The 27,150-nt window shown below is 44.9% G+C and overlaps 1 protein-coding gene across 1 annotated transcript in view; it reads left to right on the top strand.

Moving 5' to 3' along the window:
• Positions 1–1,543: 1,543 nt before the first annotated feature.
• The window catches only part of IFNAR1 (interferon alpha and beta receptor subunit 1), a 43,281-nt gene continuing 17,674 nt past the window's right edge, over positions 1,544–27,150 (top strand). Inside the window, exons 1-6 of the mRNA XM_073584597.1 lie at positions 1,544–1,772; positions 15,150–15,270; positions 16,178–16,347; positions 18,220–18,347; positions 18,625–18,778; positions 21,491–21,596. Of these exons, the coding sequence (XP_073440698.1) occupies positions 1,634–1,772; positions 15,150–15,270; positions 16,178–16,347; positions 18,220–18,347; positions 18,625–18,778; positions 21,491–21,596 (818 nt within the window). The 5' untranslated portion in view covers positions 1,544–1,633. The remainder of the gene's footprint in view (positions 1,773–15,149; positions 15,271–16,177; positions 16,348–18,219; positions 18,348–18,624; positions 18,779–21,490; positions 21,597–27,150) is intronic.

The raw sequence follows: 27,150 nt of genomic DNA, 5'->3' as shown, positions 1-27,150 counted from the left end.
CCAGCGACCCTCGGGGCCCACCGTGCATTTACTCGGTACCTCGCCAGGCCAGACCGAGCCTGCAGGTGCGAACTCAAGTACAGATGGAATGGTTACAGGTCTGGATACCGCTGGTGCAGGTTCAGGCCCTGGCCACGCAAGGACCAGTGGTTTAGGCTCTGGCAACAAAAGAACCAGGAGTTTAGGTTCAGGAACTAACTCCACCAAATACTAAGACGGGGGACCTGGCAACATACAGTTGTACAAACACTACACAAGGAACTACAGGGGTTGCTCAGGCACCTCCCCACTGGGGGGGTGCCTTTTATACAAAATGGCTCCTAGCTATTGGCAGGGGGCATTTTGTAAGTGCGCGCACTGCATCTTTTAAGAACAGAGAGCATGTGTGCTCTCTAGGGGTGCCACAGGGAAGTGACGCGTGCAGATAGTAGGGAGCCACAGCGGGGACCATGCTGCGCAGCCGGAGCAGTATGTCTGTGTACCTGCATGGAGGAGGACGGGGAACCACGTAGGGGCGCTGGTATTACAGTAACATAAGTACTGGCTGGAACTATTATGAAGCACTGGTTGATACTGTTAGGATATTGGCTGTATACAATTGGGATCAACTGATTGGCATTAATAGAGGAGTACAAACTGGCTGCTATGAAGATCCTGCATGGCTTGGGTCTGTGCACGCGGTTTAGCACTGTAATGGAGAACCAGTTGGCTTTGATATGGAGCTATACGCCGGCACTATTATAGGGCACCACCAGTTATAAGTTCTATCTGGCAATATCCTGGAGGGACTGGTGGCAGTATTGGGAAGCACTGTTCTAGATAATGGCGTGCTGTTTGGCACTAATTGAGTACCAGTTGGGTTTGGTATGGAGCGTATTCTGTTACAGGGAGCTGTCAATATCCTGGAGGGACTGGTTGGCCATGTTATGGAGCACCATTTAAAGTAAAAAAAAATGGAGCAATGAGTTGGAATTATTATGGGGCATTGAATGGCTCTTTTATGGAGATACGGTCTGGCATTGGTTTGGGCCCTGGTAATCAGTGGTATAAGAATTGCTCAGTAATGTCGAGGCTCTGCAGTGATCCTCAGTCTACGACCAGCTCTCCCCTCTCCTAGTGTATCGTCACCCACCCCTGTAGATTGTGAGCCCTCGCGGGCAGGGTCCTCTCTCCTTTTGTACTCGTGTGTGCCTTGTATTGCTCATGTTTATTGTACTTGTCACATGTAAAGTGCCAAGGACTAAATGGTGCTATCAAAATGAATAATAATCTGATAGGCACTATTATGGGGCACAGGTTTGTGGCATTATAGCCAATAGCTGGAAATAATTGGGAGAATCTGACAGGCTTTAGTAGAGGGGGGCACTGTGGAGTACATGAGAGGCACATGGGAGCATTTTCCATTTTGCCCTTTTCCTCATTGTGAGAGACCTCACTGAGCGAAAGCCTGCGTATAAACACCAGCAATGCAGTTTCTTTCTGTCCCTGTCTCTGCAGCCATTCTCCTGCGCTCACTCCATAGAGTACAAGAGATTGACTTCAACAAAATGGCTGCTGACGCCCAATTTTGGAGACATTTGTTCAAGTGTGAAAGCTCCAGCCCTGGAAGGAGGTGTCATGTGTGGTGGGAGGGATGAAGGTTGTAGAGTGGAACAACCACAGGCTGGTACAACAGCACGGCAGAGAAAATCTGAGGAGGATGAGGCAGGGTATGGCGGGGACGCTCTTCACTCTGCTGCTGATTCTGCCTATGATGGCAGCCGGGTCGGAAGGTAAGGCACACTGACAATGTGGCGCTTGTTTATTGCCCTGTGCTCACTATCCTCCTGCCAGTGCAGTTGTGGCACCGCTGTGTTTATCAACCAATCGCATTGCTGCTTCCATTCTTCTCTTTAGCTTGATAAAATGAAAGCTGCAATCGGATTGGTTGTTTGTTAGATGGCAAGTTTGGAGCGTCCAATCACATTGCTGTTTACATTCTTCTCTCTGTCTTGATGAAATGATAGTTGCAATCCTGTTGGTGCAACGTAAATGTCCTCCAGGGTGTGTACCGGACTTTCATTCTCAACTCCTTCGTGAGGACCATTTGTGATGTCCTCATAGGATGCTGCTAATGACACCTCATCCTGCCAATTATATGGAAATCTACAGCAGAATTGATGCTCTGCAATCCCAGCCCGAACTGCACTGTGCAAAATATACAATCATTCCATATACTGTCCACACCTATGTTATGTCAGAATGGTGCAGTGTGAAAACAAGAAATGACATTTTTCTTTGATTTAGAAACAAAAAGAAAACACAGCGGCCTGTAAACAGACTTAAAAAAAAATTGGGGAGAAGGTTCTGTGTCTCTAGAACTGACAGTCCCATTATCGAGTATGGGGCCTGCTCCGGGGGGGGCCGGGCAGTGGGCCTGTGTGTCGGCGGGGGGGGGGGCCAGGGCCAACGGGCTCGTTTTTGGGGGCAGTGTTGGGGGTCAGGACCAGCGTCCGTTTGATGCCAGAGACTCCTCAGTGTGGGCACCTTTTGGGTTCATATTTTTCCTTCTCACCTTCCAGGAGTTATTACTTTTGTTTTTAGGTCTGTGGCGTTTTTTACAGTGCATTTTTGGGGTCCGTACAACTTTTATTTACTTTATTTTTTTTTTATTCCATTTTTTTGGGGGGGAGGGTGGCAAAAGGAATAATTTGGTATTGTTTCCCCCTCCTCTCCTCCCGCCATTTTCACCGTTCACCGTATGAGATGAATATTCTATTTTATTAGTTCAGATGCTGTACGCAGACGGCAGATTTATTTATTTACTAGCTGAAGAGCCCGGCGCTGCCCGGGCATAGTAACTAACTGTGGTTAGTTATAGCAAATTATAATTATCCTCCATCCCATAGTCTCATGCCCATATACCCATCACACATCCTTCATCTCATAGTCCCATGTCCATATACCCATCATACATATCCTCCATCCCATAGTCCCATGCCCATATACCCATCACACATCCTCCATCCCATAGTCTCATGCCCATATACCCATCACACATCCTCCATCCCATAGTCCCATGCCCATACACCCATCATACATATCCTCCATCCCATAGTCCCATGCCCATATACCCATCACACATCCTCCATCCCATAGTCTCATGCCCATATACCCATCACACATCCTCCATCCCATAGTCCCATGCCCATACACCCATCATACATATCTTCCATCCCATAGTCCAGTGCCCATATACCCATCACACATCCTTCATCCCATAGTCCCGTGCCCATATACCCATCATACATATCCTCCATCCCATAGTCGAGTGCCCATATACCCATCACACATCCTTCATCCCATAGTCCCATGCCCATATACCCATCATACATATCCTCCATCCCATAGTCCCATGCCCATACACCCATCATACATATCTTCCATCCCATAGTCCAGTGCCCATATACCCATCACACATCCTTCATCCCATAGTCCCGTGCCCATATACCCATCATACATATCCTCCATCCCATAGTCCCATGCCCATACACCCATCATACATATCTTCCATCCCATAGTCCAGTGCCCATATACCCATCACACATCCTTCATCCCATAGTCCCATGCCCATATACCCATCATACATATCCTCCATCCCATAGTCCCATGCCCATACACCCATCATACATATTTTCCATCCCATAGTCCAGTGCCCATATACCCATCACACATCCTTCATCTCATAGTCCCATGCCCATATACCCATCATACATATCCTCCATCCCATAGTCGAGTGCCCATATACCCATCACACATCCTTCATCCCATAGTCCCATGCCCATATACCCATCATACATATCCTCCATCCCATAGTCCCATGCCCATACACCCATCATACATATCTTCCATCCCATAGTCCTGTGCCCATATACCCATCATACATATTCGCCATCCCATAGTCCCGTGCCCATATACCCATCACACATCCTCCATCCCATAGTGAACCATTATGACATCATAATGAGGGGCGGGGCTTGATACACACACTTTTTCCCCATTATGTAGATAGGAGCAAAATTGTTTGGTGAATTGGAACGCGCGGGGTTAAAATTTCGCCTCACAACATAACCTAGGACTCCCAGACGTGTGACTGTGCCAAATTTTGTGGCTGTAGCTGGCTCAGGGCTGTGGAGTTGGAGTCGGTATAAAATGGTCCGACTCCTAAAATATATAATAAATTGGGTACAGTAGTTCAATGCAGAATGTGCTGAATATTTTTTCATAGGAATTTGGGAAAGTTATGAAATGTCCTATAATTGGCTGTTATATTCCTGATCTAAGGCTACATTCACACACAGTGTTTTTTGCTGCGTTTTTTGAGGATACGTTTTTCCGCTGCAAAAGCAGATCAGGTTTTTAAAAAACTGCATCACCTGAAAGGTTTTTGAGCTCATAGATAATTTCAATAGCAAAAGCAGATTAGAAATCTGCTCTATCTATCCATTTATTCATATCTGTCTATCCATATCTTATCTGTACCAAAAAGAATGAAAGCCGGGTAGCACACAGACTAACACTCCTTTTTTTTTAGCACCAGTCAGGTACACCTCATAGCTGCCCAAAAGGACGCCCAGGACAGGCATTGCTCGTCTTCAGCAACACATCAACATCAATTGATAGTTGTAATAAATAGACTGCACTCACCACATCTTAAGGTGCAGGCTTTATTTTCAAGTGTAGGGGTGTGCAGTATAAGGTTCTGCAGCAGCTGAGGTGTGCAGCATGAGATTCTGCGGAACAGTATGAGGTTCTGCCCCCCCCCCCCCCCCCAGTTTTGATCCTGGCTAAAACCGTTTCTTATAGATATGGTGAACCCTCGGGTAACTCTAAATGAAGGTCAATGGACACAGGTGGCTGAATTGAAGGAATTGCTTAATCACCTATTTACCGTGACTAAAAAATTACGAGCTGAGGATTTAACTCCCGGCATTTTCATAAGGGAGTGGAAGAACTTGCTATTTTGCCTGTCCCAACGAGGAGATTTAATCGCAGATGGCATTTCTGCTTCAATGAAACGGAGAGAGACACAGCGATTGGAAAATAAAATTTTTCTGGCAGCTGTTTATGTGGACCCAAGTCATCGCATATTGCTTGATGATCAACAGCTTACTAAAGGAAAAGAAGCTCTGACTGAGGTAGCAGTTAGGATGAGTGGCCTACAGGAGGACTGCCAGGCGCAAGAGGACTTGAGTCCTGACAGTGCTACTGCTGCTATATCTTCATCCTCATCAGATGAGGAGTTTGACTTTGACAAGTATTTGGATGATATGGAGCAGGGAAAGCGTTGCTGCAAGGAAAAAGATTTCACTCCGTCTCCTATAGCAGCAGATTGACCATATTTCAGCAAAATGTTTCAATTGCTGTCAAAGAAAAAGAAAAATTCAACCGTTCATCAAAACTGACTGTGCATGAGGCAATTCCTTTATACCCGGAAATTGTTAGAGATGTTGCCCATGTGGTTACGGCTTTGCCTCCAACCCAAGTTACTGTAGAGAGGTTGTTCTCTGGCCTTAAAATTATTAGGTCAGATTTGAGGTCATCTATGAAGGAGGATCTGATGGAGGCAATTCTATTTCTTAGAACAAATTCATAGACTGCACAAATGTTATTTAGTATGTTTTTGTTGAAAACTGTTTTTTGCCACTTACATAGTTTATTACATAGTGTTATATATATATACAGTGGGGAAAAAAAGTATTTAGTCAGTCAGCAATAGTGCAAGTTCCACCACTTAAAAAGATGAGAGGCGTCTGTAATTTACATCATAGGTAGACCTCAACTATGGGAGACAAACTGAGAAAAAAAAATCCAGAAAATCACATTGTCTGTTTTTTTTTCATTTTATTTGCATATTATGGTGGAAAATAAGTATTTGGTCAGAAACAAGCAATCAAGATTTCTGGCTCTCACAGACCTGTAACTTCTTCTTTAAGAGTCTCCTCTTTCCTCCACTCATTACCTGTAGTAATGGCACCTGTTTAAACTTGTTATCAGTATAAAAAGACACCTGTGCACACCCTCAAACAGTCTGACTCCAAACTCCACTATGGCGAAGACCAAAGAGCTGTCAAAGGACACCAGAAACAAAATTGTAGCCCTGCACCAGGCTGGGAAGACTGAATCTGCAATAGCCAACCAGCTTGGAGTGAAGAAATCAACTGTGGGAGCAATAATTAGAAAATGGAAGACATACAAGACCACTGATAATCTCCCTCGATCTGGTGCTCCACGCAAAATCCCACCCCGTGGGGTCAGAATGATCACAAGAACGGTGAGCAAAAATCCCAGAACCACGCGGGGGGACCTAGTGAATGAACTGCAGAGAGCTGGGACCAATGTAACAAGGCCTACCATAAGTAACACACTACGCCACCATGGACTCAGATCCTGCAGTGCCAGACGTGTCCCACAGCTTAAGCCTGTACATGTCCGGGCCCGTCTGAAGTTTGCTAGAGAGCATTTGGATGATCCAGAGGAGTTTTGGGAGAATGTCCTATGGTCTGATGAAACCAAACTGGAACTGTTTGGTAGAAACACAACTTGTCGTGTTTGGAGGAAAAAGAATACTGAATTGCATCCATCAAACACCATACCTACTGTAAAGCATGGTGGTGGAAACATCATGCTTTGGGGCTGTTTCTCTGCAAAGGGGCCAGGACGACTGATCCGGGTACATGAAAGAATGAATGGGGCCATGTATCGTGAGATTTTGAGTGCAAACCTCCTTCCATCAGCAAGGGCATTGAAGATGAAACGTGGCTGGGTCTTTCAACATGACAATGATCCAAAGCACACCGCCAGGGCAACGAAGGAGTGGCTTCGTAAGAAGCATTTCAAGGTCCTGGAGTGGCCTAGCCAGTCTCCAGATCTCAATCCTATAGAAAACCTTTGGAGGGAGTTGAAAGTCCGTGTTGCCAAGCGAAAAGCCAAAAACATCACTGCTCTAGAGGAGATCTGCATGGAGGAATGGGCCAACATACCAACAACAGTGTGTGGCAACCTTGTGAAGACTTACAGAAAACGTTTGACCTCTGTCATTGCCAACAAAGGATATATCACAAAGTATTGAGATGAAATTTTGTTTCTGACCAAATACTTATTTTCCACCATAATATGCAAATAAAATGAAAAAAAAACAGACAATGTGATTTTCTGGATTTTTTTTTCTCAGTTTGTCTCCCATAGTTGAGGTCTACCTATGATGTAAATTACAGACGCCTCTCATCTTTTTAAGTAGTGGAACTTGCACTATTGCTGACTGACTAAATACTTTTTTTCCCCACTGTATATATATATATATATATATACTGTATATATATATATATATGTAATCGATATTACATAGTGTTTTACATATTTACAATTTATTACAGTTTTATGTGTTCTAAAGTTGTATTCCAATAAATAAATATTATGTTCTATCTAAATGTCTTGATTATTGTATCATAGAAATGATTAAATGTCTGATGTTCACATTGTACTACAATAAATTTTTCACTTAAATATAAGCAATATATGTGGGAGTCGGAGTCGTGGAGTCGGTGGAAGGGAAATTGAGGAGTCGGAGTTGCAGGTTTGGCTTACAGACTCCACAGCCCTGGTAGCTGCGACGGTGCGGATGCCAATTCCGGACATACATACTGTACATACATACACTTGAGCTTTAAATATTAGATTTTAGATTTTATTAACATTCTGGGGAAACAAGGGGGTGTTAGAAGGTAAATTTATTATTTTTTTTTTTAATTTTGACTTTATTTGCATGAACCTGCGATCTCTTGGTGGCTTGTACGATACACTGCAATAATGTGATATTGTAAAATTTCCTGTCCTCTATGAAACCCAGCCACAAGCAAACATGGCCGACATAAGAGGCCTTCAGTATATCCTCTGGCTTGCCATGACGATGCCATGGAGGGGCAATGGCATTAGAAGGGACGCCGTTCCTCATTTCCAACCTCTTAACTGCGCTGTCACGTTTGACAGAGGCGTCTAAGAAGTTATCCCAACCCAAGAAGTTTTGCTTCAAGGTGGGCACAATTTCCTGATCCATTGCTACAGGAAGCATCATCTGTCCTCACACAGCACTCTATGACTACCCTCAAGTCCTGTCCAAGGAGAACCACCCCGAAAATAGGCAGAAGTGCAACTTTTTGAAGCAAGCGCAGGTTTGCAGAACAGCTCTGTCACAATCTAGATTGTTGCCTTCCAATTCATTCCTAGATGGGTCAAATGAGTTTTTCCAATGCATTTGCATGTTGGACCCTTTGGTGTATATTTTGAGACATATTAGATAATTGCTAAACTGACACTTCCCTAAGAGTGTGACCAATAGAACGGCTCTTCTTAAATGTCGGGATCATTCATGAGAGGGGGATTTTTATATACACCAATTGCCTAAAATCCAGCACCGTTCACAGATCTGTCCCAAAAGCTTAAACTAAAGTCTTGTAAAGTAAGGCTACTTTCACATTTCCGTTTTGAAGCATCAGGTGCGATACGGCGAAAAACGTTAAAACCGGATCCGGCGCCTGTTGCCACCGGATCCGGCTTTTTTCCCATAGACTTGCATTATCGCCGCTTTGTGCCTGATGGCCATGCGTTCCATGCAACGTTTTTTGACAGCGCCGGACTGCTTTTTTGCAGAGCGCATGCCCGAAGACTCCCTCTCCTGCACCGTATCCGACAAAATCAGATGATCCGGCGGGCTGCGGCTTCTACCGGATGCGGTTTGACAACTTTTTGCCGCAGCCCGCTGGATTTAAAATCCGGAAGTGTGAAAGTAGCCTAAGAGAATGTGGTGAACGCCACCTAAAAACTACTTATAAATTCAATAAAAAAAAAAAAAGTCCTCACTTTGCAAAAAAAAAAAAGAAAACAACTCGTACCAGTTGGTGAAAGAATTTATATATTCCTTGACCAACTGGTATGAGGTGTTGATTTAAAAAAAAACAAAAAACATTTGGCAAAGTAATTAGTGCGAATATGTAAATCTACAAAACACTTGTTTTGTAAAAAGAAAAAAGAAATCAACACCTCATACCAATTGGTCAAGGAATATATATCATGTATTAGAAAAAGCATAAAACAAAAATAAGCAAACAAAAGATGAGAGGAATATATATATATATATATATATATATATATGTGTGTGTGTGTATAGCTGTGGCCAAAAGTATTGACACCCCTGCAATTCTGTCAGATAATACTCCGTTTCTTCCTGAAAATGATTGCAAACACGAATTCTTTGTTATTATTATCTTCATTTAATTTTTCTTAAATGAAAAAATACAAAAAGAATTTGTCCTAAAACTAAATTGGTTATAATTCCACACCAAACATAAAAAAGAGGGTGGATAAAAGTATTGGCACTGTTCGAAAAATCATGTGATGCTTCTCTAATTTGTGTAATTAACAGCACCTGTAACTTACCTGCGGCACCTAACAGGTGTTGGCAATAACGAAATCACACTTGCAGCCAGTTGACATGGATTAAAGTTGACTCAACCTCTGTCCTGTGTCCTTGTGTGTACCACATTGAGCATGGAGAAAAGAAAGAAGACCAAAGAACTGTCTGAGGACTTGAGAAACCAAATTGTGAGGAAGCATGAGCAATCTCAAGCATACAAGTCCATCTCCAAAGACCAGAATGTTACTGTGTCTACCGTGCGCAGTGTCATCAAGAAGTTTAAAGCCCATGGCACTGTGGATAACCTCCCTAGATGTGGGCGGAAAAGAAAAATTGACAAGAGATTTGAACGCGAGATTGTGCGGATGTTGGATAAATAAAGAACCTCGACTAACATCCAAACAAGTTCAAGCTGCCCTGCAGTCCGAGGATACAACAGTGTCAACCCGTACTATCCGTCAGCTTCTGAATGAAAAGGAGCTGTATGGTAGGAGACCCAGGAAGACCCCACTTCTTACTCCGAGACATAAAAAAGCCAGGCTGGAGTTTGCCAAAACTTACCTGAAAAAGCCTAAAACATTTTGGAAGAAGATGAGACAAAAGTAGAGCTTTTTGGGCAAAGGCATCAGCATAGAGTTTACAGGAGAAAAAAAGAGGCATTCAAAGAAAAGAACACGGTCCCTACAGTCAAACATGGTGGAGGTTCCTTGATGTTTTGGGGTTGCTTTGCTGCCTCTGGCACTGGACTGCTTGACCGTGTGCATGGCATTATGAAGTCAGAAGACTACCAACAAATTTTGCAGCGTAATGTAGGGCCCAGTGTGAGAAAGCTGGGTCTCCCTCAGAGGTCATGGGTCTTCCAGCAGGACAATTACCCAAAACACACTTCAAAAAGCACTAGAAAATGGTTTGAGAGAAAGCACTGGAGACTTCTAAGGTGGCCAGCAGGTGGCCAGCAATGAGTCCAGACCTGAATCCCATAGAACACTTGTGGAGAGATCTAAAAATGGCAGTTTGGAGAAGGCACCCTTCTAATATCAGGGACCTGGAGCAGTTTGCCAAAGAAGAATGGTCTAAAATTCCAGCAGAGCATTGTAAGAAACTCATTGATGGTTACCAGAAGCGGTTGGTCGCAGTTATTTTGGCTAAAGGTTGTGCAACCAAGTATTAGGCTGAGGGTGCCAATACTTTTGTCTGGCCCAGACAAAATGGCAAACAAAAAAATTCTAACCTTATCACTCCTAAACTCTTTTTGCATAATAATTTGGAACACAGTTTATATCCTGCATTAAGTAAAAAAAAAAATACAATTTTTCCCAGCAGTAGTATAGAAACAGCTACAGCATCACAGATGTATTTTACTTGGCTGCTTCTTATTTTTCTTTCTTCCTGTGCCAATGCTGAGACATTATTTCCTCGGTGACCACAAACACATCTCACCTTCCTGTATTCTGAGCTTTTTGTCTCTTTCTCCCCCCATCATTCACCACACTGGCATTATGTAAAGCACCCTAAGCCAGATTTATCAAAGCTGTCCAATTACATTACAGCAATTACCAAACCTGTATAGTTTTTTGTTTTTTTTTTAATTTATGATTACTTTAAAAAATACATACAATGTTTTTGAGATCGGTAACATTTATTAGTTTTTACGCCCGTTTTTATTGATAACATTTTGGAGTAGAGATGACGTTTTGATAACATCGCATTTTTTAGGCCGGCGTTACGGCGAAGGGGGGAGGGGAAGCGATTCCGGCTTGGTTTCTTTTTGACCATCAAAGTCCGTGAACATTTTGATTTATATAAAATTATGTAACCCATGTATTGAACAGCAAAGAGAAAAAAAAAATGCAATAAAATGCGATCATGGCATAATTTTAAAAAAACAAAACAAAACCCTATTTGTTTGGTATTGCCGTCACTGTGCTGACCTTAAAAATTCAGGTGAGAATTGGGTTTTTTTTTTTTTGTTTTTTTTTAACCATTTCCTCTCATATGGATTTTTTTTTTCCTCCCCAGCCAACTTTCAGTATATTATACGGTAAACTAAATGGTTTCATTCAAAACTACAACTCGTCCAGCACACAACATCTCGATTAAAATAAAAAAAGAAGTTATGACCCTCGGAAGAAGGGGAGATAAAAAAAAATAAAAGAAGCAAAAATCGTCCAGTTTGGAAGGGGATAAAACTTGGTTCACTTCTGGTTTTGCAGCCTCTGAGTCATCTCTTTGGCACTGATCACATGTGGGTGGAATTCCCCCGCTGTCAGTTTCCCTTTTCATTTTCGCTTCTGTGGTTTCCGATAAGACTACAGGTAACAAGGGTTTATTATTATCTCCGAGCTCTTCTGGGTTTACTGCGGCCTTCAGTCTATGGGGCAGATACATAATCATTGTGTCCTCCCTCATGTCTGCGCTTTATGGCGTGCTGTGATGGGAGCCCGCTCTCGGCATAGCGACGTCTGGCGGAGCTTATCACACTTATTGACTTACATGGTTGAGTATGATCCGAATATTCTATTAAACTCGGGAATGCTGCATTTTTTCCTTGAACAGGGACTAACTGAGGAAACAGTCGGACATGTTGCACTGCCTCTTTGAATAACATGGGGACAAGTGCTATCCATCAAACAAACAGCTCCCGTCCGATATTTCCGGCCGTGTGCCATCTACCCTTTGTCTGTGTTTTGGAAAACACTAGATTTTCATGCAGTCCTATATAAAGCTAGAGATCTGGAAACTCCATGACACCACAATATATTATCTGGGGCTAGGATTGTAGGAAAACCTACTTCTGATAAACTGAGCGCAGGCACTCAATGCTCGGACTGGCCGGCGACTCTCCCAACTGGAGCGTCATGGCTCCATGTAATTCTGTGTAGCTGTCATGCTTGGACTGGCCAGCAGCTCTTCCTACCTGAACTTCATGGCTCCATGTAATTCTATGCAGCTGTCATGCTCGGACTGGCCGGCGGCTCTTCTGACCCGAGCGTCATGGCTCCATGTAATTCTATGCAGCTGTCATGCTCGGACTGGCCGGCGGCTCTTCTGACCCGAGCGTCATGGCTCCATGTAATTCTGTGCAGCTGTCATGCTTGGACTGGCCGGTGGGTCTTCCGATCTGAACATGATGGCTCCATGTAATTCTATGCAGCTGTCATGCTCGGACTGGCCGGCGGCTCTTCCAACTGGAGCGTCAGGGCTCCATGTAATTCTGTGTAGCTAGCTATCATGCTCGGACTGGCCGGCAGCTCTTCCTACCCGAGCATCATGGCTCCATGTAATTCTATGCAGTTGTCATGCTCGGACTGGCCGGCAGCTTTTCTGACCTGAGCGTCATGGCTCCATGTAATTCTGTGCAGCTGTCATGCTTGGACTGGCCGGTGGGTCTTCCGATCTGAACATGATGGCTCCGTGTAATTCTATGCAGCTGTCAAGCTTGGACTGACGGCGGCTCTTCCGACCCGAGCGTCATGGCTCCATGTAATTCTATGCAGCTGTCATACTCGGACTGGCCGGCGGCTCTTCTGACCCTAGTGTCATGGCTCCATGTAATTCTATGCAGCTGTCATGCTCGGACTGGCTGGCGGCTCTTCTGACCTGAGCGTCATGGCTCCATGTATTTCTATGCAGCTGTCATGCTTGGACTTGGCCGGTGGGTCTTCCGATCTGAACATGATGGCTCCGTGTAATTCTATGCAGCTGTCATACTCGGACTGGCCGGCGGCTCTTCTGACCCTAGTGTCATGGCTCCATGTAATTCTATGCAGCTGTCATGCTCGGACTGGCTGGCGGCTCTTCTGACCTGAGCGTCATGGCTCCATGTATTTCTATGCAGCTGTCATGCTTGGACTTGGCCGGTGGGTCTTCCGTTCTGAGCATGATGGCTCCGTGTAATTCTATGCAGCTGTCATGCTCGGACTGACTGCGCTCTTCCGACCCGAGCGGCATGGCTCCATGTAATTCTTTGTAGCTGTCATGCTCGGACTGGCTGGCGGCTCTTCCGACCCGAGCGGCATGGCTCCATGTAATTCTTTGTAGCTGTCATGCTCGGACTGGCTGGCGGCTCTTCCGACCCGAGCGGCATGGCTCCATGTAATTCTTTGTAGCTGTCATGCTCGGACTGGCTGGCGGCTCATCTGACCCAAGCGGCATAGCTCCATGTAATTCTTTGTAGCTGTCATGCTCGGACTGGGCCAGTGGCGCTTCCGACCCGAGCGTCATAAACACAACTGATAGTACTTATTTATTTTAACCCCTTCAACCCCAGGCAATCTTTCCATTTTCCTTTTTTAAAAAAAAAAAGTTTTTCCTCTTCTACCAAGAGCCATAACTACAGGTTGGGCCATTTATATGGATGCACCTAAATAAAATGGGAATGGTTGGTGCTATCAACTTCCTGTTTGTGGCAGATTAGTATATGGGAGGGAGGAAACTTTTGTAGATGGATGGTGACCATGGCGGCCATTTTGAAATCGGCCATTGTGGATCCAACTTTATTTTTTCCAATGGGAAGAGGGTCATGTGACACATCAAGTTTATTGAGAATTTCACAAGAATAACAATTGTGTGCTTGGTTTTAACGTAACTTTATTCTTTCATGAGTTATTTACAAGTTTATGACCACTTATAAAATATGTTCAAAGTGCTGCCCATTGTGTTGGATTGTCAGTGCAACCCTGTTCTCCCACTCTTGACACACTGATAGCGAGTCTCTCGCATGAAAACCCGGCACTCGGACCGGAGTGTGCGGCTACATGTATTTCTATGCAGCCACACGCTCCTGTCTCAGTGCCGGGGGCAGTGCCAGGTTTTCGTGCGAGTGTCTCGCAAGTGAGTATGAGCTTTAATAGGGATCAAGGGTCACTTGAACCTTTGTGGGCTTTTCGTTTTAAGTTCGTCCATATTTTGATACTCCCTCCACACACACACTAACTTTTTACTGTGTTTAATAGTCCCCTTAGGGGACTTGAAGCTGCACTCGTCTGATCGCTTGTACTAATATATATAGTAGTTCAACAGGTCTCCTGTGTATAGCAGAAATCACAATCGCCTATAAATGTCCGCCATAGGCCGGCTTTCACAGGAGGATCATAATGACAGACAAGGTGGTCCATCAACAGAACCCCAACCAATCAGTGCCCCGCCTTTCCTTCCCACCCGATGGGAGCGGGGTACAACGCGCTCACTGCAGGCAGTAGATACAGCTGCGAGTATGAAGGAGCCGTGCCGGTGCGAGAGAGGAGTATAGCAAATTTTTTTATATCCTGGTGGTAAACCTGCTCTGTATTTAAATGTCCACTACTGTGGATGAGATTTTACAAAACCTCCTTACTAGTCCCCCGACACGCGCTACTCGGCCCCCGACACGCGCTACTCGGCCCCTGACAAGCGCTGTGGGGGAAATTCCATAAAAGTTGACCTCTACCTCTGCGGTTTTGAGACCATCAGCAAGTCCACTTAATCAATGGTTTTTATTACATGGCATTTCTATGGAGGTGGTTCCCTCCCCCCCCCCCAGTGTGCAGAAAGCCTCTATATCACATTATGTAAGGTCCTTCATCAGTCTGTTTCCTGCTTATTGACGGTTTCCATGTTACAATGCAATATTATTTTTTTTTTTTCCATAGTTTACATTGACAATTAATGGAAAAGAATGTCATTATTAGACTAAAAAAAAAAATTCCTTATTTTACAGATGAGGAAACCATTGATATTTATATCTCGAAAACTCCCGGTGGCTTTCGGGTGACGCTGGACTGGGATTACCAGTGTCTGTTGGATGAAAGAAACGTCACCTTTACAGCTGTTTATAAGAAGTATGTTCCTCACCGCTTTTCTGTTTGTTGTGGAAGGGTCCGACAAATTGGGTGATCAGAAAATGGCGAAAATCTCTTCACTTACCTCAAACGTGGGGGGATCAGAGTCTTTATGTAATGAAGTTTCGCATAAACTGTACAACATTAACGTCTTGAAGATGCAGATATTTTCCTTTTTTTTTTTTTTTGTGTATTTCTCCCTCCCGTATCAAGAGCCATACCTTTTTTTTTTTTTCTTTTTTTTTTAATCCTCGAAAAAAAAAAAAATGGTTTAATTCGCCATATTGTGAGAAACATAAATTTTTATTTTTCACTCAATAGTTATAGGACGATTTATTTTATTTATTTTTTTGCGGTACGACCTGTAGTTTTGATTTGTACCAATTTGAGAGGTGTTGCGACTTTTTTGATCTATTTTTTTTTTTTGGAAGTGGGGAGGAGGATGAATGAAGTGTGAAACAGCAGTTCTGCTACTTAACATTTTTTTTTCTCCGAACATAAATAAAATCTAAACAAGTGTAACAAAAAAAAAAAAAAATGTGTGTGTCTATCGTACATGCATATTTGTTATTTCTGTGTGAACTAAAAGAAATTATAGTATGTATCTCATATGGTGAAATACGGGGGCAAAAAAGAAACGTAAGTGTTCAATTTGCCTCCCAAAAAGAAAGAAATAAAGAGATCAGAAAGTCGTATTGATTACACAGTGTAAGTAATAAAAAGTAGAACAAATCATGCAGTGATATAACTTTGTCAAGAGAAAAATAAAAAAGTTACACTGGCACAGAAATGAGAAATCCCGTCTTGGCGGTCTGCAGCCTCCCGGAGGCTCGGGCACGAGTGCAGGGAGAGCTATAGATGGCGCGCCGTTCCTGCAGTGATGGGGCCCTCTTGATTTCTTTTCAAGGTTAGGAGCACCGGACAATGAATCCCAGACGTGTGACGTTTCTGGTGACTGCTCCTGTTGGATCCCGTCTGCTGCACTCGATCGCAGCCATAATTATACTCTGTGGGTCACCGCTAGAACTCCCGATAGGGAAATCCCATCAGCCTCCCAAGACTTTTATCCCAACAGGGGTAAGTAGATTTAATTCTGCTGATTTGGTTCTTTTTTTCCATGAATATTTCCATTGTCCTACTCTGCAGCACAACTCATTGAACAGAGCAGCAGTTTGTGCTCCTGAGCCGCCCCTCCTTTTTGCTCTAGCCGCCCCTCCTTTTTGCTCTAGCCGCCCCTCCTTTTTGCTCTAGCCGCCCCTCCTTTTTGCTCTAGCCGCCCCTCCTTTTTGCTCTAGCCGCCCCTCCTTTTTGCTCTAGCCGCCCCTCCTTTTTGCTCTAGCCGCCCCTCCTTTTTGCTCTAGCCGCCCCTCCTTTTTGCTCTAGCCGCCCCTCCTTTTTGCTCTAGCCGCCCCTCCTTTTTGCTCTAGCCGCCCCTCTTTTTTGATCTAGCCGCCCCTCCTCTTTGATCTAGCCACCCCTCCTCTTTGATCTAGCCGCCCCTCTTTGATCTAGCCGCCCCTCCTTTTTGATCTACACTAAAGGGGTTTACCACTTTCTAGGATCTTTCCATTATTGGCCAGCGCTGCAGGAAATCTAAGATGATACTCCTCCCCCGAGTTTCAGCGCCATCTCTCCACTGCTGCTCCTGTCTACATGAACTGAGCTCAGCGATTGGCTGCAGCGGTGATGTGGGTTCACTACTGCCAAAATGCAGGCACAGCCGTATTGGTGGGGAGTTTGCCCTGATTTTCTAAGAGTTCGTTCAGACGTCGGTGATTTTTCATCCGTGCTCAAACCAAGAGTGGAACGTACAGAGAAAAACTATACCTGAAAGATTGTCACCTGTCCTGTATTTTGGAGACACTCCTGGTTTTGCCAAAAAAAAAAAATTACTGATGAAAAATTACTGACATGTGAATGAGCCCTTATTCTTCTTACAAGATTCTGAAGAATCTTCAGAAAACTCTTTCACCCCCGGATGATTTTCCAATTTTTTTTTATTTTATTGTTTGTTTCTCTCCTTCTGCCAAGAGCTATAGCTTTATTTTTTTTTATTTTTTTTTTTTTTCACTTTTCTCCTCCCTTTCCCCTTAACCATGTGAGGTCTTGTTTTTTAGCAGGACGAGTTGTACTTTTGAATGATACCATTCACTTTACCATATAGTGTACAGGAGAAAAATTCTAAGTGCACGCAGTGAAATTGCAAAAGAATAATGCAATTCCATATTTTTTGTTTTTTTAATTTACAATTTTCACTATATGGTAAAAGTGACCTGGAAGTTTGATTCCTCCAGGTCAGTACAAGTATGCAGATATCAAACATGGTTTCCTATTGAAGTGGTGGAAAAAATTTTGGAAATGTATCTGAAAACGTGCTCAGACGAGTTGCGGGACTAAAAACATTTGTACATGCACGGTTCTGCAGTATGGAAAGGAAAAGAACTTGCACTTAGTGATGACCAAACGTGTTCAGATAAGGTGTTATCTCAGCATGCTCGGGGGCTAACCGACGATCTTCGGCATGCTCAAATATTATGTTTCAAGTCCCTGTGGCTGCATGTCTCACGGATGTTCAACAGCTGCAAAACATGCAGGGATTGTCTAACACTCCTTCCATATGTTGTAGTCGTTGGAACAGCCACGAGACCTGCAACCACGGCGACTCCAAACAGTGGAGGTTCTCAGCGATGCACTTTCTGGACATTTTGTATCCAGTTTTATTTAGCAGTTTACGAGATTTTCCGGTCCTTTTTCCTGTCCATAGTGATCTGTGCTAATAGCTTTCCTGATATTGCAGCTCAATCACACTGTCCTGCAGTACCAGGCAAAGCCATAATGGTCTGTGCGGCACTATACCAGTATAGAGGAAGCTGTGTTTTTTTTTTTTTTTTTTTTTTTTATTATTATAAATTTGCAATTAGCACATTTTAATCTTTCACGTTTCACCAGAGATGAAACCTCCGCCCGTCTTCTACATCACATCCGGCAACGCGTTGGTCGTAGTTTCAATCCAAGAGGAACCTCTGTTTGGGAAAGAATATAACCTAAGTCTCAGAAGAAACGATTCCTCCTCCGAGGTTAGTGGCTCACGGTTGCTTGTACCTTTTATAACGTTGATTGAACCGACATGTAGTAATAATAATGGCGGATCTGAAAAGTCTGGCGCTAGATCCGTGCGACCGCCGCAAAGAAGGCTGCCGGGAGGAATGAGGGGGCCGCCGCTCAGTGCATGCCCTCATACGGCACCATTGCAGCCTGCAGACAGAGGTGCAGGTCTATCGCAATGCCGCTGTCATACCGTGTGGACTGTGATATATATATTTGTTTAATTATTTATTTACTTTTTTAATTTAGAAATTTGCAGTTACACGATTGCAGAATTATATAATCCCTCCCAGTGAGCTCCTTCCCGAGCAGATTTATTGCCTAAAAATGACTGTTTATGACATCAGTACATTGGAATTGAGTCCATTCAGCCCAGAAAAATGTTTCACAGCGCCCGCTCCAGGTAAGAAACTGATATACTGTATTTATTATTATTATTATATTTAATTTTTTCTTGTACTGTAATACTAGGAAATGGACATTTCTATATTGTATTATTCTCATTCGTAAATTTTCTTACCGATGGACTTATTTTCCTGACTCGAGTAGAGGGGGGGTGATAAATTCTCCATCATTCGTGACAGCCCACCCATAGAAATTAGTGTGCCCGTCCTTACCCACAAAGCATTGTATTGTCGCCCTCCTCTCCAGAAATTAGTTTTTGGTTTTGGTGTACCTAGCAGACCTATAGGTGCAGGATCATTATTAATTTGCATGCTTTGTAACTTGCCATCCACGTTTTGAAGGGGTGTGATTCCTCTTCAATGTTTTGGGGACACTATAGGTGCTGGAAGTTCTTTTCCCTCACTTCTAAACTAAAAGCCATCCTCCCTTTTATGCCTGTATGTAGTTTTACTGACAGGAGAGTAGTGAAAAAAGCCAAAAGAGTCAAGGACCTGCCCCTTCTGTAGTAAGGCAAGGTCCCGCCCCTTACTTGCTGGCGTGAAGCAAGGACCCGCCCCTTCTTGTAGTGAGGCCAGGACCTGCCCCTTACTTCCTGTAGTGAGGCCAGGACCTGCCCCTTACTTCCTGTAGTGAGGCAAGGTTCCACCCCTTCTTGGGGTGAGGCAAGGACCCCTCCTTACTTCCTGGGGTGAGACTAGGACCCGCCCCTGACTTCCTCGAGTGAGGCTAGGACCCGCCCCGGACTTCCTCAAGTGAGGCTAGCACCTGCACCTGACTTCCTCGAGTGAGGCTAGCACCCGCCCCTGACTTCCTTGGTTGAGGCTAGCACCCGCCTCTGACTTCCTGGGGTGAGGCTAGGACCCGCCCCTGACTTCCTGGAGAGAGGCTAGGACCCGCCCCTGACTTCCTTGGGTGAGGCTAGGACCCGCCCCTGACTTCCTGGGGTGAGGCTAGGACCCGCCCCTGACTTCCTAGGGTGAGGCTAGGACCCGCACCTGACTTCCTAGGGTGAGGCTAGGACCCGCCCCTGACTTCCTAGGGTGAGGCTAGGACCCGCCCCTGACTTCCTAGGGTGAGGCTAGGACCCGCCCCTGACTTCCTAGGGTGAGGCTAGGACCCGCCCCTGACTTCCTAGGGTGAGGCTAGGACCCGCCCCTGACTTCCTAGGGTGAGGCTAGGACCCGCCCCTGACTTCCTAGGGTGAGGCTAGGACCCGCCCCTGACTTCCTAGGGTGAGGCTAGGACCCGCCCCTGACTTCCTAGGGTGAGGCCAGGACCCGCCCCTGACTTCCTAGGGTGAGGCCAGGACCGCCCCTGACTTCCTAGGGTGAGGCCAGGACCCGTCCCTGACTTCCTAGGGTGAGGCCAGGACCCGCCCCTGACTTCCTAGGGTGTGGCCAGGACCCGCCTCTAACTTCCTAGGGTGAGGCCAGGACCCTCCCCTGACTTCCTAGGGTGAGGCCAGGACCCGCCCCTGACTTCCTAGGGTGTGGCCAGGACCCGCCCCTGACTTCCTAGGGTGTGGCCAGGACCCGCCCCTGACTTCCTTGGGTGAGGCTAGGACCCGCCCCTGACTTCCTGGGTTGAGGTTGGCACCCGCCCCTGACTTCCTGGGTTGAGGTTGGCACCCTCCTCTGACTTCCTGGGGTGAGGCTAGGACCCGCCCCTGACTTCCTAGGGTGAGGCTAGGACCCGCCCCTGACTTCCTAGGGTGAGGCTAGGACCCGCCCCTGACTTCCTAGGGTGAGGCCAGGACCCGCCCCTGACTTCCTAGGGTGAGGCCAGGACCCGCCCCTGACTTCCTAGGGTGTGGCCAGGACCCGCCTCTAACTTCCTAGGGTGAGGCCAGGACCCTCCCCTGACTTCCTAGGGTGTGGCCAGGACCCGCCCCTGACTTCCTAGGGTGAGGCCAGGACCCGCCCCTGACTTCCTAGGGTGAGGCCAGGACCCGCCCCTGACTTCCTAGGGTGAGGCCAGGACCCGCCCCTGACTTCCTAGGGTGAGGCCAGGACCCGCCCCTGACTTCCTAGGGTGTGGCCAGGACCCGCCCCTGACTTCCTAGGGTGTGGCCAGGACCCACCCCTGACTTCCTAGGGTGTGGCCAGGACCCGCCCCTGACTTCCTAGGGTGTGGCCAGGACCCGCCCCTGACTTCCTGGAGTGGGCGCACCGGCTGATCTGTCTGTGTTGTCAGCTGTAATCCATCTGTAGCAACAGACAGTGGAGAGAAAGTTATACTGAAGCGAACCTCCCCATTTTTAATTCAGATAGGTCCAAAATCTGTGTGCTGATTTGATTTCCTGTTTATATCCTTGTAACAGTGAGAGCTCAATTTTTGGATTCCGAGCTACAAATTCCTTGCAGAAATAATACAGTTGTAGAATTCGTCACTAGAGCGGAGTCAAGTGCATAGTATTAGGGAGGATCGGAGGGAGGCGGTGCCTCAATACTACAGGAGTGCGGCTGTTCTGCAGTAGGAAGGGGTTAACATAGTGCCTTGAAAGTCATCTGACCTTCAGCGCTTAAGCCACAGGCAAATTAGACTGGAAGTGCATTGGGGTGAATCCATCCATTCACACGCCCCCAGTGCACTTCCAGTCTAATTTGCATATGTCTTCTAAGTTTGAATTCCCAGCACTGACTCCTCAGATCACAACCGGACAGATATCATCTCAGGGTTTTGTTTCTTACGTCTTTCTCTCGTCTTACAGGACCACCAAATAATCTGAGCATGGACGCACTAGACTTGACATACATCTTGAAGTGGGACTGGGACTTTGACCAATCTCCAAACGCCACATTTTCTGTGGAAAGATGGTGAGTGCTCCGGCCTGATAAAAGAGGAAAGTCGCTGCAGATCTGCCCTCTGTGCAGGACCGAGCTTCAGTACCGTATGCATAGAAGATCAGAGACGTGGGGTGTAACGCCTTCTATTTTAACTCACTTTAAAATATAGACGCACAAAAAAAAACCTTGCTAAAAACAATAGGTGTTTTATAGTTTAGACGCAGCTTCCTATGATCGAGGGCAATGCTGACACATCTCTCCTCCTGCTCATCACTGATCAGTTTGGTCAGCGCAGGACTGGAGACACAACTAAGAGGACCTGGACATCACGAAAACTGTGCAAATGCTGCAGGTCCTGACAAGCTGAAGGACATTTCAGGTTGTGTGATCAGTCATATTCCTGGAAGGAAGTTCAAAATGTAGCAATGTGTATACACACAGTGTGGCGTCCAGGTGTGTGTATTGATGATGTGAGTTGGCTATGTGTGCGCCTGTAACTGAGCTGTGTATATAGCTTAAGATGCGTGTCCGCATGTAGAATCATAGAATCATAGAATCGTAGAGTTGGAAGGGACCTCCTGGGCCATCTGGTCCAACCCCCTGCTCAAAGCAGGATTCGCTAAATCATCCCAGTTAGATGTCTGTCCAGCCTCTGTTTGAAGACTTCCATTGAAGGAGAACTCACCACTTCTCGTGGCAGCCTGTTCCACTCATTGATCACTCTAACTGTCAAAAAGTTTTTTCTAATATCTAATCTGTGTCTCCTCCCATTCAGCTTCATCCCATTGCTTCTAGTCTTTCCTTGTGCAAATGAGAATAAAGTTGATCCTTCTACAATGTGACAGCCCTTTAGATATTTGTAGACAGCTATTAAGTCTCCTCTCAGTCTTCTCTTTTGCAAACTAAACATTCCCAAATCCTGCAACCTTTCCTCATAAGACAGGGTTTGCAGACCGGTCACCATTCTGGTCGCTCTTTTCTGAACTTGCTCCAGTTTGTTGATGTCTTTTTTAAAATGTGGTGCCCAAAATTGGACACAATATTCCAGATGAGGTCTGACCAAAGAGGAGTAGAGGGAAATAATGACTTCACGTGATCTAGACTGTATGCTTCTGTTAATACATCCTAGAATTGCATTTGCCTTTTTTGCTGCTGCATCACACTGTTGACTCATATTCAGTCTGTGATCTATTAGTATACCCAAGTCTTTTTCACATGTGCTGTCACTTAGCCCTATTCCTCCCATTCTATATATGCTTTTTTCATTTTTATTGCCCAGATGTAGTACTTTGCATTTCTCCCTGTTAAAAACCATTCTGTTAGTTGCTGCCCACTTCTCCAGTTTATTTAAATCTTTTTGAATCCTCTCTCTCTCTTCTCTAGTATTAGCTATCCCTCCTAGCTTTGTGTCATCAGCAAATTTAATCAGTTTACCCTCAATTCCTTCATCTAAATCGTTGATAAAGATGTTGAACAATACAGGGCCCAGGACAGAGCCCTGTGGTACCCCACTTGAGACATTCTTCCAACTGGATGTGCAGCCATTTACGACCACTCTTTGGGTCCGATCACTAAGCCAGTTATGAATCCACCTAACAGTTGCCTTGTCCATTCCATACTTAGTCATTTTTTCAATAAGGATTGTATGAGAGACTTTGTCAAATGCTTTGCTGAAGTCAAGATATACTATATCTACAGCATTTCCTTGATCCACCCAATCAGTAATACCATCATAGAAGGAAATTAAATTAGTCTGACATGACTTATTAGTTACAAACCCATGCTGACTCTGTTTAATCACTTCATTCTTATCCAGGTATTGACATACATGTTGTTTAATAATTTGTTCAAAGATCTTTCCTGGTATAGAAGTCAGACTCACCGGCCTATAGTTGCCTGGGTCCACCTTCTTCCCCTTTTTGAAGATAGGAACAACATTTGCTCTTCTCCAGTCTTCTGGCACTTCTCCTGTTCTCCAAGAATTTTCAAAGATTATGGAGAGGGGTTCAAAAATTTCTTCTGCTATCTCCTTCAGTACTCTGGGGTGTAATTCATCTGGACCTGGAGACTTGAATACATTTAGGTTAGCTAAGTGTTTCCTCACTATCTTTCTGTTTATAGATATCCTGGATTCTTCTATTCCCTTAATAGGACAGTGAATAACAGTTGATGTTACATTTCCTTTCTGAGAGAAAACAGATGCAAAATAGGAATTTAAAAGTTCAGCCTTCTCAACATCCTGTCTTACCATTTCATCATTTTCATCCTGTAAAAATCCTATAGCATCTTTGACTTTTCTTTTACTTTTGACATATCCCCAAAATCCTTTATTATTGCTTTTGACATCTCTTGCAAGCCTCAATTCATTTTCAGCTTTAGATAATCTGATTTGTGCCTTGCAGGTTCTGCAGACAGCATTATATTCTTCTTTAGATATGCCTCCTTCTTTCCATTTTATAAACATTTTTTGCTTCCTTTTTAGCATGTGCTTAAGTTCTGTGTTCATCCATCCTGGTTTCCTTAAATGCTTCCTATTCTTCCCTCTTTTCGGAATTGTTAACAACTGTGCTTTGAGAATTTCATTTTTCAAGATTTCCCATCGTTCCTGGACATTTTTGTCTTTAAGGATATCCAGCCATTGGATCCCTCCAATTCTCTTTCTGAATCCCTTAAAATCTGCCTTTCTGAAATCTAACCTTGACGTCTGAGTCTTCACAGGTCTTCCGCCTCTAGTTATCCAAAATTCTAAAATAGCATGGTCGCTACCTCCTAGGGTCCCAGCCACTTTTACCTCCTCAACCATTTCCTCCCTGTTTATAAGGATTAGATCCAAGGTAGCAGTTCCCCTTGTTTTCTCCTTTACCTTTTGGAAGATAAAGTTGTCAGCAAGAGAGGATAAGAATTTCCTTGACCTGTTAGTTTTACCTGAGAGAGATTCCCAACAAATGTCTGGATAGTTGAAATCTCCCATGACAACTATGTCATATTTTTTGGAGAACTTGGCCATTTGATGCATAAAGAGTTCATCCATATCTTCAGCTTGCACAGGCGGCCTGTAGTAAATGCCTACAATGGTGTCCTTTCCATTGTTCTGTCCTTGTATTCTTACCCAAACAGTTTCCACAGAACTCCCAGTCTCTGAAGCTTCAATCTCTGTGCAGATATACGCATTTCTAACATACAATGCGACACCCCCTCCTCGTTTATCAAGTCTGTTTCTTGCAAATAAGTTGTATCCTTCTAGTCTTGTATTCCAATCATGTGTATTGTCCCACCAAGTTTCAGTGATTCCAATGACATCATATTTCTTTTCCTGTGTTAGTAGTTCCAATTCTCCTTGTTTGTTGCCCATGCTTTGTGCATTAGTATAGAAACATTTTAGTTTGTGATTGGTTTCTCTTTCTCCAATATTTTTTTTAATTAGATTCTTTCGTCTTTGTTCTTCCTTTCCACTTCTAATAGCAGAGTTCTCAGTAGCATTTGTCAGGTGTATGGCTTTTTCTGGTCTTTTGCTTCCCTTCCCATGTTGTTCTAGTTTAAAGCTCTCCTTACAAGTGTAGCAAGGCGACTTCCAAATACCTGCTTTCCAGTCTTCGTAAGGTGCACCCCATCTCTAGCAAGTAGTCCATCGTATAAGTAGTTCACTCCATGATCCAGAAATCCAAATCGTTGCTGACGGCACCATCGACGTAGCCAGTTGTTCACCTGCAGAATCTTATTCCACCTCCTTGTTCCATGGCCATCCACTGGGAGGATGGAAGAGAAGACCACCTGCGCTCCCAGTTCTTTCACTTTCTTGCCTAAGTCTTCAAAGTCTCTGCAGATGGTTTCCAGGTCGTTTCTTGCGGTGTCATTTGTCCCCACATGTAGTAGCAGGAATGGGTAGTCATCTGTAGGTCTGAAGAGTCCTGATATCCTGTCAGACACATCTTTAATTTTTGCACCTGGAAGACAGCACATTTCTCTTGAAGTTATATCTGGTCTGCAGATAGCGGCCTCTGTTCCTCTCAACAGGGAATCCCCCATGACCACCACTCTCCGTTTCTTCTTCACAACATTTTTCTTTCTCCATCCAGGAGGACTCTGAAGGCGTACAAGGTTGCTGTTTGTTGGCAAAGTCTTATCCTGATGTATTTCTTCATCGTTTTCCTGCGTGAGAGCCTGGTACTGGTTTCTGAGCAGTATGGGTGCTGACTGCCTCCTGATCCTCCTGCTTCTCTGGGTCACATGTCTCCATTCCTCTGTTTCTTCAGGTGCACTTCGAATTTCTTCTCTTTCTGTAACATGAAGAGATAATTCTGCTCTGTCCAAGAACTCTTCACCTTCCTTAATGATCTTCAACGTAGCTAACCTCTCTTCGAGATTTTGCAACTTTTCCTCCAACAGGGTCACAAGCTTGCATTTGTGGCATGTGAAGTTTGGCTTTTCCACTGGTAAATCTGTGAACATGTAGCAAGAAATGCAGCTCACCAAATGGCTCCTGGCCTCTTCCATCTTGAGATTTCTTAAAAAGATGAAAGATGAGCCAAAATTCTCCTGGTTTCTCCGATTTCCTCTTTTCAGCTGCAACGGCCAAAACCCAGTGATCGTTGAGCTCGCGGAGACTCTTCACTTATCCCAGAAGGCACTGGGAATATGCAAATGATCTCCTCAAGACTCTTCCCCTGGTTTCTCCAATTTCCTCTTTTCAGCTGCAACGGCCAAAACCCAGTGATCGTTGAGCTCGCGGAGACTCTTCACTTATCCCAGAAGGCACTGGGAATATGCAAATGATCTCCTCAAGACTCTTCCCCTGGTTTCTCCGATTTCCTCTTTTCAGCTGCAACGGCCAAAACCCAGTGATCGTTGAGCTCGCGGAGACTCTTCACTTATCCCAGAAGGCACTGGGAATATGCAAATGATCTCCTCAAGACTCTTCCCCTGGTTTCTCCGATTTCCTCTTTTCAGCTGCAACGGCCAAAACCCAGTGATCGTTGAGCTCGCGGAGACTCTTCACTTATCCCAGAAGGCACTGGGAATATGCAAATGATCTCCTCAAGACTCTTCCCCTGGTTTCTCCGATTTCCTCTTTTCAGCTGCAACGGCCAAAACCCAGTGATCGTTGAGCTCGCGGAGACTCTTCACTTATCCCAGAAGGCACTGGGAATATGCAAATGATCTCCTCAAGACTCTTCCCCTGGTTTCGAGTTGTGTATGCAGTTGAAGCTGTGTGATTATCTTGCTGAACTGTGTCATTGACTGAAGCTGCGTACGCACGTATCTGAGCTGTGTAGGTAACCGAAGCTGTGCGTGCATGTTGCTGAGCTGTGTTTGTAGCTGAAGCTGTGTGCGCATGTAGCTGAGTTGTTTATGTAGCTGAAGCTGTGTGTGCATATCTTGCTGAACTGTGTATGTAGCTGAAGCTGTGCATGCTCATGTAGCTGAAGCTGTGCATGCTCATGTAGCTGAAGCTGTGCATGCTCATGTAGCTTAAGCTGTGTGTGCATATCTTGCTGAACTGTGTATGTAGCTGAAACGGTTTGCGCTTGTAGCTGAAGCTGTGCATGCTCATGTAGCTGAAGCTGTGCATGGGCATGTAGCTGTG

This window comes from Dendrobates tinctorius, unplaced genomic scaffold (assembly GCF_039654945.1).
Source record: "Dendrobates tinctorius isolate UK_male_01 unplaced genomic scaffold, ASM3965494v1 ptg000084l, whole genome shotgun sequence".
NCBI classification, from domain to species: domain Eukaryota; kingdom Metazoa; phylum Chordata; class Amphibia; order Anura; family Dendrobatidae; genus Dendrobates; species Dendrobates tinctorius.
The sequence above is the reverse complement of the archived record's forward strand: the minus strand, read 5'-3'. Positions and strand labels throughout refer to the sequence as shown.